Source organism: Acomys russatus, chromosome 9 (assembly GCF_903995435.1).
Source record: "Acomys russatus chromosome 9, mAcoRus1.1, whole genome shotgun sequence".
Taxonomy (NCBI): domain Eukaryota; kingdom Metazoa; phylum Chordata; class Mammalia; order Rodentia; family Muridae; genus Acomys; species Acomys russatus.
In genome coordinates, this window is record NC_067145.1 from 40,148,815 (window position 1) to 40,167,351 (window position 18,537).

At 42.7% G+C, this 18,537-nt stretch overlaps 1 protein-coding gene across 3 annotated transcripts in view; it reads left to right on the plus strand.

The window, feature by feature from the left end:
• Nucleotides 1-18,537, plus strand: part of Zeb1 (zinc finger E-box binding homeobox 1) — a 170,518-nt gene that overhangs the window by 117,235 nt on the left and 34,746 nt on the right. For all 3 annotated transcript variants that reach the window (XM_051151173.1, XM_051151175.1, XM_051151174.1), the window contains exon 2: nt 3,468-3,668. In XM_051151173.1, coding sequence (XP_051007130.1) covers nt 3,468-3,668 — 201 coding nt within the window. The remainder of the gene's footprint in view (nt 1-3,467; nt 3,669-18,537) is intronic.

Here is an 18,537-nt window from a genome sequence, read left to right on the forward strand (position 1 = left end):
GCACCAACAGGAAATGATGGCAACATGGGGTCCCAAAGCTGCACCAGCGCGTCTGTTGAATAAGGAGTAGAAAATTGAGCTGTGCGCGTGTGTACTCCCACTGTGCACAGAATAGTGAGAGCTCTGCAGTCAGCTCGTGCTCCTGAGCTGTGCGCGTGTGTACTCTCACTGTGCACAGAATAGTGAGAGCTCTGCAGTCAGCTCGCTCTCCTGAGCTGTGCGCGTGTGTACTTTCACTGTGCACAAGCATAGTGAGAGCTCTGCAGTCAGCTCGTTCTCCTGAGCTGTGCACGTGTGTACTCGCACTGTGCACAGAATAGTGAGAGCTCTGCAGTCAGCTCGTTCTCCTGAGCTGTGCACGTGTGTACTCGCACTGTGCACAGAATAGTGACAGCTCTGCAGTCAGCTCGCTTTCCTGAGCTGTGCACGTGTGTACTCTCACTGTGCACAAGCATAATGACAGCTCTGCAGTCAGCTCGCTCTCCTGAGCTGTGCACGTGTGTACTCTCACTGTGCACAGAATAGTGAGAGCTCTGCAATCAGCTCGCTCTCCTGAGCTGTGCACGTGTGTACTCTCACTGTGCACAAGCATAGTGACAGCTCTGCAGTCAGCTCGCTCTCCTGAGCTGTGCGCATGTGTACTCTCACTGTGCACAGAATAGTGAGAGCTCTGCAATAGCAGCTCGCTCTCCTGAGCTGTGCGCGTGTGTACTCCCACTGTGCACAAGCATAGTGAGAGCTCTGCATCAGCTCGTTCTCCTGAGCGTGCACGTGTGTACTCGCACTGTGCACAGAATAGTGACAGCTCTGCAGTCAGCTCGCTTTCCTGAGCTGTGCACGTGTGTACTCTCACTGTGCACAGAATAGTGAGAGCCCTGCAATCAGCTCGCTTTCCTGAGCTGTGCACGTGTGTACTCTCACTGTGCACAAGCATAGTGAGAGCTCTGAAATCAGCTCGCTCTCCTGAGCTGTGCACGTATGTACTCGCACTGTGCACAGAATAGTGAGAGCTCTACAGTCAGCTCGCTCTCCTGCGTAGCCAGCATTGGTGCTGAGCCTTACTCACAGTTGGCTTGTTTACCTAGCTATCAAATGCCTTTACCAACACATGTAGCAGTTACTGATGAGGAGAGCTGGATAGTCAGGATGAGCGCTAACAGCACAGTTTGCCATCTGCAGAGTCCCCATTTCGTGTCCATGTATGGCTGCACCTTGCTGTTGGTAAGGGCGCATCAGGAGAGCCATGGCTAGTTTTGAGAATCACCTTCCTACCTTCCCATGGGGTTGCATACAGCACAGAGGAACTTCCCAGCTACATGCTCTGGCCTGTCACAGGGGATTCCCATAGGCTCTCTCCAGTAATATCTGAGGAACATGTAAGAGGTCACTTTGAAACTTGACATATGAACACTATCTACCCAGCACACTTTACCCCGGATCTAACCGCCCCAATCCCACAAACTCTCTGATAACCCTGTATAAGAGATGCCCATTACGCTGGTGGTTTTTCTGTCACTTTGGCCAAATTCCTGACAGAAACAACCTCAAGGAGGAAAACTGATTGCCTCAATGTGTCAACATTCCATTACTGGTTGGCCTCGTGCATCTAGGCAAACGCTGTAGCGTCAGGAGCATGCTGCCCAGCGGTCCACACTTCCTGCTGTACAGGAAGCCAAGGACACAACAAGGAGGCATCAGGACTGCCCCGCCCCACCCACCCATATCCACAGCCTTCAAAAGAGTCCTCTCAATGTCTGTCCTTTCAGTGTACAAGCCTCTGGAGATGGTTCGTAGCCAATCATATCAGCAGATCATGTCCATGCCAGTGACAAACTCCATTAAATCCAGGGAGAAGCTTGTCTCTGCTCAGGGGAAACTGAATCTCAGGCACACAGACAGAAAGCAGGCAAACAGTAGGCTAAGATGTGTGTGTGTGTGTGTGTGTGTGTGTGTTTATAGTACATATCTGGCACAAGCAATGTAGGGCTTAGATTACAGCTGAATAGGACAAGGTGTGTGATAGTGACCAGTGCCATGTGTGCCCAGTACTGAAGCAATATGCTTGGCTATTTTTACCTTTATAATAAGATAAATATATATAAGTTGAGGGGAAATGGATGATTTTGCTTATTTTAAAAGTTTTAATTCTTTTATGATGAACAAGAATTTTATAATGAGAGAAAATCATTTGCTCTTAGAAAAGAGATCTAGATGAAATATAACAATGTTTTCTTTGGACCCAAAATGTGAAAAAAAAAATCCTGATACTAGTGCAGTGGTGCCTTGAGTAGTGTTTGAACATACTGGGTCTTCCTACAGCCTACAATTCTGGAGGTTTTGCTTGTTTTCTCTCACCTTTATTTGTTTAACTACACTTTCAATTGTGTTTCCTCATGTTGTCAGGTGTGTGTGTGTGTGTGTGTGTGTGTGTGTGTGTGTGTCGGGGTGGTTGGTATGGTATGGGATCACATGCACACAAGTACGTGCATGGCTCATGTGGGGTGTGATGTGCCTGCCATCTGACCATTTATGTGGGTTCTCACAAGAGTGGCTAGCTGATAGAGAGTTAAGGGAAAAATACCGGTCGGTAACAGCATTGGCTATCTAGACTGAGCTGAACATCTTTTGCTCCCTTCCTCTCAAATGTGGCAAATAATGATCTTTGTTAAAATAGTTGAAACGAGGTCCTCCAGTGCCTTCGCCCTGTTAGATACTAACCATGCCCCCAGAGCAATTGATGTACTCTCCAAAGGAAAACCTCATTTTTACTAGATTGTTTAAAATTGTTTATCATCAACTATATCTCACAGGCTCTACAAAGTATGGAGGCCATTAAAAACAATTGGTTATAATTATGATATTAAATTCATTAAAATTAGTTAGAAATGTTATTATATATAAATTTGACCAAATTAGTTGATACTTTCTAAAGACACTGTGAGATTAATACGAATGCATGTGGCTGACAATCCTTTCTTAGAGTGACTTTGATGATGGATGCATTTCACTAGGAAAGATGGCCTACATGTGCCTGGAAATATTGTTCACAATAAGCTCAAAGCAGGTGACGAGTATGGGCAACATAATTTGAGAGCACAGAACATGGACAGACTGTTGGGCTCCCAGCCCTGGTCCTGTGACCTGTTGGCTGCATGCCAGCGGCATCACGCCCTCTCTCCCCCTGGCTCTCTTACATGTGGAACAGGAGTGTAAGCAGTAGCTGGGAGGGCTCTGTGTCTCACGCTGTTTTAAAATTGTAAGAATTAAATGAACTAATATTTGCAAAACATCAGTACATGATTGAGTTTTCAATAAGTGCAGATGCTATTATTTGTAACTGTGACCATCTAGTACCTAGATGTGTTATCAAATGAGTTGCTTATTAATCATGGTTTATAAATATTATTAAATTGCCATCTGTTTTTAAGTTAATTTGTATCTTGATTATTCTTTCCTTTGTTTTACAGTTACAAATTATAATACTGTGGTAGAAGCAAATTCAGATTCCGACGATGAAGACAAACTCCATATTGTGGAAGAAGAAAGCATCACAGATGCAGCTGACTGTGAAGGCGGTGTGCCAGATGATGACCTGCCCGCAGACCAGACAGTGTTACCAGGAGGCAGTGACAGGGGGGCCAGTGCCAAGAGCTGCTGGCAAGACGATGGTGAGTGGAGCACCTTACAAAATCCTCCTTCTTTTATGCTTTTAAAAATGTATTAAGTGAAAGGACAACTTGGGTAGAAATTTTAAATAAACAGTAAAATTATTTGTATATTAACCAATATTAGATGTCCTACTTAATTTTTTTAAATAGGCTTTGAATCAGAATGATGTGGTTTTGACAGTTTGCAGAGTACCTGAACATGGAATTTAATAAAATTTTCTAACCAAGGCTGAGCTTCCCACATATGTTGAAATACTTGTATCTACCTTTAGTTTCATATGGTAATATCCAAATTAACAATATATTTATAAAGTAATGACTGGCATTTTAATGTAAAAAATAATTCAATATACAAACAACTAAAATAAATAATGTGGGATGTTTTTAGTAAACTGTGAACTGAAAACAAAGCTCCCTACTATCTGTGGCCTACAGAGTTAGCAAGCTAACCTTGCCTGGGCTGGGCAGCAGGAAGTGGAGGCTGTCTGAGAAGCGGTTACCATACTCACTCTTATGCATAGTGTCGAGCGCCAGTTCACGTTACTGAGTGGTAACCGAAAGAATCTTAAGCCATGTTTGAATTTAAAGTATAGGTATTGCAAGCATCCGTATCCATTCAGCAAGCCTTTCATCAGAGGGCTACAGAAATCTCCCAATAATTTAGTAAGTAGATGGGAACATGAGAAAGAAAAGGAAGCAAAAGTTAACTCAGTCTATTCTAATTATGACATGCCCTGTCTTATTTTAATTAGCTACAATATCATAAATTATTAGTTCCAAACTTTTGGTCACGCAGACAGCCCTGGTTGATCTCAGGGGCACAATGTAGAAGAATAAACAGAAACGGGAAAGAGATGTGTGGGCAGGAGGGAAGACGGGCATGCGAGTGGAAGAGCTGGGGCGACAGTAGTGTGTGCAGCATTATCTAAAAGAAGTTTAGTAAATGAAAATGGTAAAAAAGAAAACAGTATAATTTCTAAATCTTAAGTGGTAACAACCCAAAATTAATTTAACAGCAGGTTAAATAGAGTTAAAGAGTAGATAAGGTAGAGAAGACACACAGTGAAATCCAGACAGACACAGGAAGTCCAGGAGCATCAAGGTCTAATGTGTTTGTGAACGTCAGGTAATGAGAGGATAAGCAACAGCTGTATCTGAAGCCGTAACAGCTAAGAACTTTGCAGAACTGATGAAGATGTGACATGTCAGTACCAAACACAGTGCTCACTCCTGCAGGCACAGTTCCAGACAGGGCAAAAGAACGACAGCACAGCAGCCTGCTGAGGCTGCCCCAAAGTCAGCTGAGCACTATTCCAAGAGACCAATTGTCAAAAAAGAGAGCCAAGCAAGAGAGGATGTCGAAAGCACCAAAATTAAAATGCTCACTACAAATGAGGGAAACTAAACCAGTCTGTGAAATTTCTAAACAGAAAAGGATAAAGTGGGATAATATATTGTACAGGTGCTGAAAGACCAGCACTGCCAACCAAGATACTATACCCAGCAAAGCTGTCCTGTACAAAACTTACAGAAGATACATGAAACAAACAAACAACAACAACAACAAAAAAATCAAAGTACACTCAGGTTGAAAGATCAAACAACAAAGGCAGACAGCAAGAACAAATGAATACAGAGCAGTAGAAGTGCTTCACAGAGTGGCCCTCTCAAGCCTTATTTGTGAATGATTCAGTGTGAGTGGCTTCAGCTCTAACTAGACAATACTGATTTTTTTTTTTTAGTCCAAGTGTTTATTTATTCAATGCACTTTAGCTTCCAGGACAAAGGCTCAAAGAGATATGATGGAAAAATACTTCATAAGAATGGTGATCAGAACAATGGAATGTAAAATAGACACTGTCCCTGCAGACAGAGTTGTCACTTAATGATAGAATACATTTTCTTTTTTTTTTTTAATTAATTTATTCTTGTTACATCTCAATGTTTATCCCATCCCTTGTATCCTCCCATTCCTCCCTCCCCCCCCCCCATTTTCCCATTATTCCCCTCCCCTATGACTGTTCCTGAGGGGGATTACCTCCCCCTGTATATTCTCATAGGGTATCAAGTCTCTTCTTGGCAACCTGCTGTCCTTCCTCTGAGTGCCACCAGGTCTCCCCCTCCAGGGGACATGGTCAAATGTGAGGCACCAGAGTACGTGAGAAAGTCATATCACACTCTCCACTCAACTGTGGAGATTATTCTGACCATTGGCTAGAAAGCCTTCACTTACCAGGAAACTGGGACAGAGGGGAGGACATCCTATTGGGACTCTAAATGAGAGACACATGGGAGAATAGCAAAATAAAAGGATACAGAGGGTCCTAGAAACCTACAAGTAGAACAATATGATAGGCAGATTTGGGCCCAGGGGTCCCACTCAAACTAAGACACCAGCCAAGGACAATACAGGAAGTAAACTTTAAACCCCTTCCCAGATCTAGAATACATTTTCAAAACTGTGTCAGCAGGGTAAGCAAGAAAGCCTGACCCTAAGGATCCAACAGGACTCACATGGTGGGAAGGCGCCAACTCCAGAAGTTTTCTTCTGATTTCCACACAAACTGTGGCACACATGCAAGTGCATACTTACTAAATAAATAAGTATTTTTAAAACTTTGAAAATACATTAGCAAATACCTTAAGCAAGTAATAGGGCTGGAGGAAAACACAGCAACATAATAGCCACAGAGGCCTTCAACATGCCACTCTCAACACGGGCTGCATCATTTAGGTAGAAAGTCGACCAGTCTTCCACAGAAAGTCAGGTGCACCTAAAATTAAATATGAGAACCCACCACCCTTCACAGGTGAAAGGTAAGGAAACTGTTTATAGCCCTGCAGCATGACAGTATAATAAAGGTCACACTGTTGGCATGGGCAGCAAGTTAGACAGCTCTCAACAGCACTGTGCTGAAAGAAAGAAGTCGGTTTCCAAAGGTACATCCTAAATGATTGTATTTGACGTTTCTAATAAGGAAACCTTTTGTTTGTTTGTTTGTTTGTTTGTTTTGTTTGTTTTGTTTTGTTTTTCGAGACAGGGTTTCTCTGTATAGCCTTGGCTGTCCTAGAATCGCTTTATAGACTAGGCTGGCCTTGAACTCACAGAGATCTGCCTGCCTCTGCCTCCCAAGTGCTGGAATTACAGGCATGGGCCACCATGCCTGTCTTGGAAACCTTTTAATAAATAACAGAGCCTTGCTTATGAGGACCTGAGGGAGAGTATGATAGTAGCTGACTAGCCCTGGGGACTTAGGGAATGTTCTGTAGCCTGATCACACAGCTCCTTACATGAGCCTGTATGTGGCTGGGTACCAAAGAAATAACAGCAAGGTTTTCTATATACTAGTGTGTATTTCATGCATGGAACCTGCACATGGCATCATGAGTTCTACTCAACATTCAAGGACATAAACATTCTAGTCTTAGGCAAAATCTAGAATGAGGAAAACAATCACCCAACGCATTAAATGGACTGCCATATCTAGGACCAAATAAAAAGGCAATAAGCAGTCCAAACACAGACACCAAAAACCAGAATGAGTATTAGCTATACAATAAATGTGCAGGAAGAAAATTAATAATTTTACAAATGTTCACAATGAGGAAAATTATGTGCATATACATATATGGAATGCCCTATCAGGATAACATTTGAGTTACTTTTTTTAATTGTCACTGTCACAGACTTCAGAATGATCAAATACTATCTCAACAAAAAGAAAAATGTTTAGCAAAATTTACTGGAAATCATACAAGCAAACAGCCTGAGAATAGTGATCACTTCCTTGTCTAACAAGAGCACATCTTTGTTAGCAGAAACAAATTAGGAATATCCATTGTCATTACTTTATTGGCCTTTTGTTGAGGTGTTCTCCACTGTAGAAGACTAGAAAGTCAATCAATAGAGGTAGGGGAAATCTACCATTTACAACTGATAGTTATACACTCAATATTGAATCTATAGATAAGTAGATAAGTTTCCTAAATACAAAACAATAAACTACTGGGAATATAGCTTAGTAGCAGCATGAGGCCCCGGGTTCAATTCCCAGTATTGTAAAACAAAAAAACAAAATAATAAACTAAATTTAAAGTAATCTCCATCTATTAGTAAGAGCTATAAAGTAAAATTAGGTGTGTATGGCTACAAGAAAATGATCATAAACTTTTCTTGGTGTGGTGTTAGAGGACACCACAGTAAGCAAAGCACATCACATCCATGGAACAGGCTGGCTTTTACTTACCTCTAGACTGCTTGTTTCACACTTCTAATGTGACACCCTGCATGTTGTGGCTGTGTGCCTTCGTCTTCCCTGCTGTGTGACAGGGTCTCAGCCATCCTGTTCCCAGGACTGACAGTGCTGAGTAGAACTGTTCAGGAATCCTGTAGCATGTCCCTCAATTTGACTCTGTCTGGCTTTTCTTATAATTAGACCACAGGTGTGGAGTTTTGGAAATAACTTAATAGTGAAGTATCTCTCTTTGACTCCTATCAGCAGTGCACAATAGCCATGGGGCATCGCTGTAATGTTTTACCTGTTGAGATAGGAGTGTACACAGCCTAAGAAGGAGAAAGAGATTAAAGGCAATCAGGCCTGAGTGGTAATGAAACTGCATAACATCTAAAGATCCTAAAATTATCAGAAGCACTTTTGTTTTTATTTGCAAAGGGAGGTGCAGGTAGAATAATGGTGTCACTTGTGGCAGAGGCTGTATCACCAATCTGAAAACAGGAAGGAAGGCAGCAGCACAGCTCAGTCAGGATGATGGCTATAGAGAAAGCACACAAATCTGACTGTGCTTCCAAGGAGAGTTTATTCATGGAAAGTTTTAATAAGAGAAAAGGATTCAGATGTGTTGGTCTCCGCTGTTTACTGACATCTGAAGGGATCTGAATATGAGATGTTCATTATTCTCAGTCTTATTGGAATCAAAATTACATAGTTTTGTTGTATATTTTTTAATGTATGTGTTTGTGCATGTGTGCATATGTATGTGCAGGTACTCACACAAGTGTGCAGCATAGATGTGCAAGACCGAAGTAGATATCCGGTATCGTCTTTATTGCTCTCCACCTTGTTGTTTGAGACAGTCTCGTGTCCCTGGTGGGCTGGGCTGGATGTCCCTGCTTGCCCTCGCCCATCGAGTGCTGCGGATCTGAACCCAGGTCCTTGTGCTCACACGTCGTTCACCTCTGAACCATCTTAGCCACCCTTGTTTTTTGTTTTTTTCCTGGTCCTGTCATTCCTCAGGTTCATTTCCCTCGTGTCTTCCAGAATATTTGCTGAGGGAGATCGAGGCTGGAGCTGGGGCACAGTTCTAGCTTTCTTCTATAAACTGCTTTTTGTGAAGCTGCTTCAAGTTGGTAGTTGCCTCCTCGGTGGTGGCAGTGTTCTTTAGCAGTGCTGGGGACTGAGCCTACAGCAGCATGCACGGGACAGGATTCTGCACTGCCAAGAGCTCCCATCCAGTCCTGAAACAACTTGTAAATACATTCATTCAACTGTTTTCTAATCCATTTGTGTCTTCAAAAATAGAAAACCATGTTAAATACCCAGTTATACCAGAGTTACCAGTTTTTCTGCCATACTGGAGTAATGTTATCAGGAAGGATATGACACCAGTTTATGATTAATATTTTGTTAGTAAAGTGACCCTGGCCACTGTTAATTGGAGGGTTTTTTTTTTTTTTTTTCAGGGACGGGAGGGGGTAGGTTGCTCTTTTTTTCTTCCTTTTTTTTTTTTTTTAAGTTTTCATTTGGTATTTTTATTATTTGTTTAATTGCTTGTATTCATTATCAACTTACCCCATAAAAATTTCCTTGGGTGGAAATAAAATGTTTTTGCAGTTTACAGAAGAGGTCTGAAGTAGAAATACGTCATAGATGGCATTTGCCCGTCTATCAGTTTCCATTGTTCTACAAAGATCAGAGCCACTCAGAGACCAAAGACACCAGCACTAAAATGACACTGATAGTAGATTTTCTGACCAGGAACTTATGCCCGTATGGTAAAAATGCCTTAACTGTGAGCATGGCTTGAAACCAAAAACAGGAGGGCACAGATTTTGTATGGAGGGAAGGTCTTTGGATTCTTGACCTTGGTGCTTTCTGGAAAAGATCAGAACTTATTCCTGCAGCTCTTGATTGCTTTGGGATTTGAGTGCAAGGGCTAGCACCTTTCAGTCCCTGCTCCCAAGCCGAACCATGCACCTCTCTCGTCCCTTTATTCTTCTTCTCCCATGCCCTGATCCCTTTGCCGGCATAACCTGCTCTTCCTTTTCTGTCACTTCCTCTTCAAGCCGAGTTCCCTAGTACAGTGGCTGTGCACCACCCATCAGTATCCACAGCCACTTTGGCATGGGATTTTCCATTGCAGCATTGAAACATAGGGACTGTGATGTACTGAGCTCTGCATCTCTCCACTGATGCCTACCTATGTTGAAGAGATGTCTAAAATGAATACCTTATGACATTTTCCTGTTAAATTCTGACCTATCTTTGATCTCGAAAAATAGGTTTTCCCTTCTCTGCTTTTCCTTTCATTTTGAGAGCTTTAGTTTTTTGTCATTTTTATCTGGCACTGTTTGGACATTACATTCTTTAAATTGCTATAGTCATCTTTAATTATGTGACATTCTGTTTGACCTTTGTAACACACTTATAAAACATGAGCTATGTAAAAGCTCCCTCTGTAGTGTTTTTCTTTCCTTCAAACGTGACTAGAGAATACAGGCAATTAAAAATGTTTTCTTAGCTCGTGTGTAAAATATCTAAAAACTAGTAAAGGAAGATAATCATTTAATTCCTTATCACCTATTTAAAAAATATTATAGAGCTCTCTTTTTCTGGAAGAAAAGAATATTTTTCCTGTTCCTCCTGCTAAGTACAAGAGAGGGGGCAGAGGAGGAGGAGAAAGATGAGGAGGAAGAGAAGGAGGAGGAGAAGAAGAAAGAAGGAGGAGGAAGAAGAAAGAAGAGGAAGAAGAGGAAGAAGAAGACGCTGCTAAGAAATGGCATGGCAGTGGCATTTTCTGTCCATGTCTCTCTCTCTCTCATACATGAGACTGTGTGCTGGACCAGCCCACATCCCCTCAGCAGGTATGCACATGACACAATGGCTCAAGCTCTCTCCAGCCTAAATTCAGGAAAGCAACAGCCTTGTGAGTCAGCAATGTTTAACTGGAGCCAAATGCCACAGAGAAAACTGTAGGTTCATAAGTAGGAAGCTCTGTCTTCCTTTCTCACTGAAGAGAGGCATCCCAACCCCCTCCCACAGGGGAGGTAGAAAGAGCAAGTGGGCAAGTGGCAAAAAGGTTCCCCTCCTGCCACTGAGTAGGGCAGAGGAGGAGTGGGGGCGGGGTGGGGGGGAGTATTCACTGAAACAAGTTCTCAGTAGATGTCTCTTTGCCCCAGTGATGCAGGTGAGGCCTGGTGGCGAAGCCTGACTTCATGGCCACTCTGCAGGAAAGGTGCCCTCTTCCCATCAGGGACCAGACGCTGAGAGAGGGTCCTGGCATGCATTTCCATCTGCCTCTCTGTTGGTTACTTATGTAAGACCTACTGTCTGTCTCCTTGAGTGATAACAAAAGACATCCAGGTTTTCCTCAAAAATGATTTGTTACCATGAAGGAGGAAGGCAGTAGATGCCCAGAACTTAAGTGGCACTGGCATTAGAATTTCTGACCAGGAATTGGAGCCAGCACAGTAAAAACAACAATTCTGAGCATGGCTTGAAACCAAAACCAAAAAGGCTCACCCAGTCAAAACAGGGAAGGTAGAAGGAAGCATGAAATGAAGTGTCACAGCTGGAAAATACAGTAACTACAACAAAAGAAAACGAGGTAAGAGTTGGCAGCATACGGGGAGGAAATGGTAGGGGAAAGTGTAGTTAGGATGGACAATTTGGCTATCTGGACAGTGGGAGAAAGAGCAGAGCCTCTACGTGCTTTTGGATTTAATATTTATGGCATCAACTCTCCAGCAAAAGAGGAGAAAGAGAGTGGGGCTTGAAAAATGTTCAAAGAAATGGCTGAAATGTTCTAATATTTGGCAGGAGACATAGAACTGTGCCCTGAATAGAGTAAGCCTAGAGAAGCCCATGTGAGGAAACATTGAAGTCAAACAGGTGAGAACTGAAGATGGGGAAACAACAGAGTGAGCGTGTGCTCGCAGGGAACACCCAGTGCTCCTTAGAAACCACACTGCAGGCCAGCAGGGGTGGCGCTCACCTCTTCAGTGCTGAACATTGTCAACAGTGTAGGCCCTGGGTCCGGGAAAATAGCTTCAGAAGCAAGGGTGTTTGCAGATAAAGGAGCCTCATCTGCGCAAAACACAAGAAGCTGTCAGGACAAAAGGGGATTGTGGCCGTTTATTTGTGGTGATCAACTTGACTACATCTGGAATTAACCAAAACCCAAGAGGCTGGGTGCTCCTATGAGAGACTCTTTTTTTTCTTAATTAAATCATTTGACATGGAAAGAATCATTTTAATCCAGAGGGGGGAAGATTCACCTTTAACCTGGGCCACACCTTCTGGTGGCCGCCTAGATAAAGGACACAGAAGAAGGAAGCCTTTGCTTTTCGCCTGCCTGCTCTCCCTCTCCACCCTTTCACTGGCATTAGAACCTACCTCTTCAGGATTTCACCTTAAGTGAAGAGCAGCCGAGACACCTAGCCTCATGGATGGGCAGCTGCTGGAGTCTTGGACTTCTTGTTAGTAGACAGCCATGGTTGGACTAGCTGGGCCACAGGCGGTAAGCCCCTCGAGTACATCCTCATGAGAACTCTGACCAATACAGGGATGATGAAGATGGTGACAGAAGGAGCCAGGAAAAAGGAGAGGCGTGGACAGAGATGTGCAGTAACATGTCCTCTTCCTGCAGTTTCTTCAGTTATATGTGAAGATTGAAGCAAACTTACTACAAATACAGATGCATGAACTTAGCAATGTCAGCCTAGAGATTATCAGTAATTTCCATTTATATTGTATATAAACTACCTGAAATATACGTGATGCTCAAGTCGCAGGATGTATAGAGCTGTACATTCACCCTGTATCACTATTTGGCCCAGTGTTAGCACACGTCACATTATAGACAATATTCTCAGGCATTGAAAATTACTTACAACTTCAGCAAACAAAATGATTCTCCAATTAGCACATATAATTTTTATATATAAACTATACTTTTAACCTATGTAAAGAGAAAAGGTTAGGCTTTAGGCTCACTTAATTTTAAAAATTTAAAGATTTGCGTGTATTCTACCATCCTTAAGACAACCTTGCCCAACTGAAAGTCAAAAAAACACATTTAAAATAAATTTATGAGGCCCTTTGATAGACACATGAAGTATCAAATGTCAGTGTCAGCCACTAAAAGCGTAATCCAGGGCAGCGCCAACACCGTGCCTCTTACAAGAGATCAAGTATCAGTGGGCTGAAGGCATGAGCGAGCACATGCGCACCACCCAGGGCAGCCAGCACTTCTTGCCATAGCACTGATTCCTGATCCCTTGCAACCCTTCCTGATTCTCAGTGCACGTCCAGTCAGCCACATCTTGTGATTCGTTCAGTTGGCGATTACTAAATAAGGTTTAGGTAGTGAGGCTTCGGATGCGTAAGATGTCTGCCCTTGAACTGATTTGGGGGCTCTACAAACCAATTCTAACGACCTGACATGTGAAGTGTTAGTCTGTCAGTTCGGATGTGGCTGCCCAAATGACCCTGGTTCTGAAGCAGCACCAGAATTGGAGTCACCACAAAAGGAGCTTGTGCTGGGCAGGGTTTACCAGCTGCATCCTGTGGGCAGGCTCGCTGCCGGGGTCAGAGCTGCTTGCTCTGCTGTGTGAGTGGTCTGTACTTACAGCAGGTCTCAGGTCACCCTAACTAACGTCAAGAGGACACGATATGAACATTGTGCATTGTTAAAGAGACAGGTGCGCTTTCCTGGGAAGGTAAAGGAGATGTGGGATTTCCCACAGGAGCTGGAGAAACCAGCTACTCATGAGGTTTTCTGACTGCTTACTTGACTATGCAAAGTCCAGGCAAGGGAAGGCCCTTCAGGGCTGCTGAGCAGGGGGCCATGCTGCCTATACCAGAGAGCTACTTGAGCCGAGCATGAGAGTGGTCAGTGAGAGTCGCCTGTGCTAGAGATTCGCACATGAAACTGACAGGAACAGAATCAAAGTCAGAGGTCCAACATACCTTGAAAATGGAATATACTACTAAAATGCTAACTAAAGTGCCATTACAAGGCTCTTCTATCGGAACACAGTCTGTCATGGCAAGCTCTAAGACTTTCGACTAAAAACTATGGCGTGCTCGTTATTAAAATAACACAGTGTCAAGGCGGTGAAGTGCTACTGTCTTTACATTTCTCTGTGGGAGAGGAACTGTGATAGGCAACGGCTCTGCGTGTGCAGACACCGTCATCTTGCAGTACCTTGTGGTTTGCCAAAGCCTGATGCTGTCAGTTGATTTTGAACATACTCCTGAACTTCAAGGCGCCTGTTAGGGAGACACCTTGTGCTTTAGTGTAAAAACCTGCAAGGAAACAAACCTAACGATGCGAATACTGCTAACATCATAGCCAGTTCTTAGAATTTAAAATGTCTCCAGATAGTGCCTGCGAGAGTTTTCTCATCTTCGAACTGTAGGTATTTGCATTTACTACAAGGTCACAGCTACAAAAATTTCACTTGTCATGGAAAACTTTAATGCCCTGTTGTCATGGTTCATAATAAGACTTTATGGGCACAGTTGTAAAGCATTCTGTGTGTAACAACTATAGATGACACTGAGTGAGCTTGGAGCTGAATAGTTCTCACCTGTGAAGACTCTGCTTGCTGTCGCTGGCAGTGTGTCTGACGGAGGAAGAGCTTAACGATGGCTTCCAGTCTTCAAATGATAAAATCTAAGAAACAATTACACCTGTCCCTAATGTGCTTTATTGTGATCCAACTCCTTAGTGAGAAGGGAAGAATGAGCCCGCTGGTGTTCAGTTAGAGACGCAATTATCAGTATGAACTTACGGTCCAAAATACACGTTAAAGTCAGTATAAAAGCTCATCTGAGGTACATGGATGTTTACCAGCTCTGCTGAGGATGCATATGTACACTGACAACCCATCGTAAGGATATACCAAGTATCAAGATTCAGGATTCAAGTACCATTCACCAACAAAAAGTTCCAAGACTCCTAAGAAAAATGACTAATTCCAGACCTGAGTGGGACTTGGAAAACAGAAGGTGAGCTGGCATTGAATGAATGATAAGTAGATAGATGGATTCAATATGAAAGAGCAATAGTTGCAAGAAAATAATAACACTGGAAATATGAGTATATCCATGTGGATAGAAACACTAAATAAAATGAGAAATATGCAGCGTTTCCTTATAGGAGAATTCCAGTTACATAGAGAAATAGGCAAATACCATGGTAATAACTGCTTCAGTCAAGAATCAAAATGGGGTAAATTGGAAAATTTTTAATAAAAAAGATTTTTTTCATATCTAAAAGAACTTCCTCCTGTACTATTACTAATTTATTATAAAGAAACACATCATAAGTAGTGTGAAGAAAGCTGGCAGACCCTTCTTATCAATCCAGGTAACCAAGTTCTTAGCAGCAGCAGTAATGAGAGATAGGGACATGCCACCAATGGGCCAGCGTGCAGCGCTGTCCCTGGCATCCTCTCTAGGAGTGTAAAGTATCAGTCTAGTCATCAGAAAATGTCAGAGAAACTCAAGTGCAGCAGGATGTTACAAAGTAAGTATCCAGCATTCTCCAAAAGTGTTAGAGTCATAAGACACAATGACTTGAAGCAGCAGCTGGGCCCGGTGGCGCACACCTGTGATCCCAGCCCTCAGGGAGGCAGAAGCAGGGGATCTCTGTGAGTTTGAGGCCAGCTTGGTCCACAAAGTGAGTCCAAGACAGCCAGGGCTACACAGAGAGACCCTGTCTCATAAACCCCCACCCCAAGGGAAAGAAAAAAAAAAGGACTTGAAACAACTTGTCACAACCTGAAAAGGTAGAGTTACAGAATAAAGGGGGAGATTGTGAATATGACATCATACTGCAAAGTAAGATACAAAAGTGGCTTCTGAACCAGAAAACAAAAGTTAATTGGAAAGCTGGTAAAAGTCAGAGAAGTACATAGACTCTCTAGAGGTACTGCAGTAATGGTGATGTCACAGTTTCTATATGACTTGTGCAGCACTCTCTGAGAAGGGGAAGCTGATTAAAGAGTAGATAAAACCACTATATATTGTAACTTCTCTGCAAGGCTATGTTTATAATTAAAGGCCTTTAAACATACTGATCAAAATAAAGCATAAAACATTTTATTGGGTTATGTTTCTCTGAGAAAAGTTGAATTTTCAACTTTTTAAATAACCTGTTAGTAGGCTAGAAGGAGACTGTTGAAAGCTAGCAATTCAGCTTGTGTAAGATACGTCCTGTTGGAGAAGCAGTCACGCTCAGACATGTGACCTTTGTCTCTCCCACTCTGCCTTCACGTTCTGGAGGGTCTCAAAAGACTTGAAATCAGGGGTCAGTATAAATCAAGCTGTATCAGGTCTGGTTAGACTTTAGAAACGTACCATTTACCTACAGCATTGAAGGACTGGGAAGGCTGTGGGTGCAGAAACCAGTCACAAGGCTGAGCGCGCTGAGCAGCTGTAGCGTCAATCATCTACTGAGAACATTATTCTTTCTGTCCTTGCTGCAGGTCTGCATGATAGCTATTACCATTAACTAAATGGAAGACAAGACCCAAGCAAGCCGCTGTGGTTCCAAAGCATTATATCTTTTTTTTCTACTAAATCCAACAGAAAACATATACACATTAAATATGCCTTTCATAAAGATGCTGGCAGGGGGTAGGCAGCTGGATCATGCTATCAGCGCCCTTCCATAAAGAACCATCTTAAAAGCAGCTACCATGTCAGGTGCCACTTTGTACTCTCCATGGCCTCCACCACGGCTGAGAACCACTAATTACTGGTTTTCAAATTCAGTGTCTGATTAAAAAAAAAAAAAAAAAAAAAAAAAAAAAAAAAAAACTAAAACAGCAAAATGGAAACAAGCCCAAAGCTCCATGGGCCTCTCCCTCTTCTAGCTTTAGCTAATCAGTTGTGTGTTTTCCTTGCTGCCACAACACATTACCAGATGGGTTAAGCTACACAAGTTAGCTATCTTAGAGCGTTACAATCCCACTAGACATGCTTCCTTCTGGAAGGATCTTCCCCCTCTTTTCTGAGATGTTGGCAGAAGTGCTGTCCTTTTGGTTGTGAAAGGATTTTGTTTCCTTGCTGGCTCGGGCCCACTTTTGGCCGCCAGAGGGTGCTTGCATTCTTTGGCTCATGACCCATATTATAGTTTCTTTTCCTGTTGCTGTGATAAAATACTCTGACAAATGCGACTTAAGGGAGAAAGGCTTTGTTCTGGCTCACAGTTCAAGGTACATCCCATCAAGGCTGGAAAGTGGAGGTGATAGGAACTTGAAGCAGCTGGCCGCATCACATCCCTGTCAGGAACAGGGAGGGATGACTACATGCTTCTGTAGAGCTTGCTTTTTCCATTTATACAGTCCAGGACCTCAGCCAGGGAATGGGACCACCCACAGTGGACAGCATTTTCCACTCCAACTAAAACAATCAAGATAATCCCCCATGGGCATGCCCGGAGGCTTATCTCCCAGGTAACTTGACAATACTCAAAACCTTTTTCTCCATCTTTAGAGCCAGTAGGACAAGTCAGGTATCTCTCACATCAGACTCTCCTGCTGCTCTCATTTCATCCTCCACTGCCAAGAGCTCTCAATGAGTAGCCAGCTTCCCACACAATCCAGCGAAACCTCCCTATCTCAAGGTCTGTAACATTGATCGCATCTACATGTTTATTTTGCAACTTAAGATTTTTGTAGAATTGGAGAATTAAAATGCAGAGGCCTTCGGGAAGGCACTGTTGTATAGATTACACACATAGATAAAACAATCAGCACAGCATGATGTTAGTCATCACAGTGCGCTGTTACTGTACACTTTGTATGTGCTGTGTTCTGTGTGCCAGTGCTGTAAACTGTCTTAGACTCTCATTCACTGAAATGGGTAACATCCCTGCCTTGTAGATGAAGGGATAGATACAAAAGTGAGCCCTTTCCTGGAGCCACTATTGTGTGAGCAGGGACTTGAAGCCAGCTGCTTCGAGTTTAGAGGTTATGCCATTAATCTCTGCACTGCCATAGAACACTCATGTGACTCGGGACTCTGGTATATTATTTACCTAATCTATGGTTTTAAAAATGGTAAACTGCTTTTATATAGGCAGGTTATTTATCACAAGTCTGTTAGCGCACGCGCACACACACACACATCTGTAAGGACTGTAAGTTAGCTGATTTTACTCACCATCACTGTTAATATTAGATGCCACTGATTGTTAAGTCAATCCCTTTGGAACAACTTAAATGGCAATTTTTTAAAGTAATTAAGTTACTATCATGTAATGCAATGGCATCGTGTTGCAGCACCCGTAATAATAACTATCTGTCCCTTCCATTTAACAACACTCTGTCCCATAAGTCATTCTTTGAGGCTAATGATAAAGTCTTTACAATCTCATGTTCTAGCACCTAGCAAAGTTTCTGGTTCATTGTAAGTTCTCAAATGAGCAGGTAAATGGATGAGTTAGTTAATTAAATCTTCCCTGTAACTGTCAGGCTATTTGACCCTGCTCTGAATAGAATTAATTAATTCAAGGTCACAGTGTTTGAGACTATGATCTCCAAATTCTACATGGAGTGAGGGTAATGCTCTTCAAACAATTACTGTCTCACTAAAATGCATTACAGAAGCCGTAACTT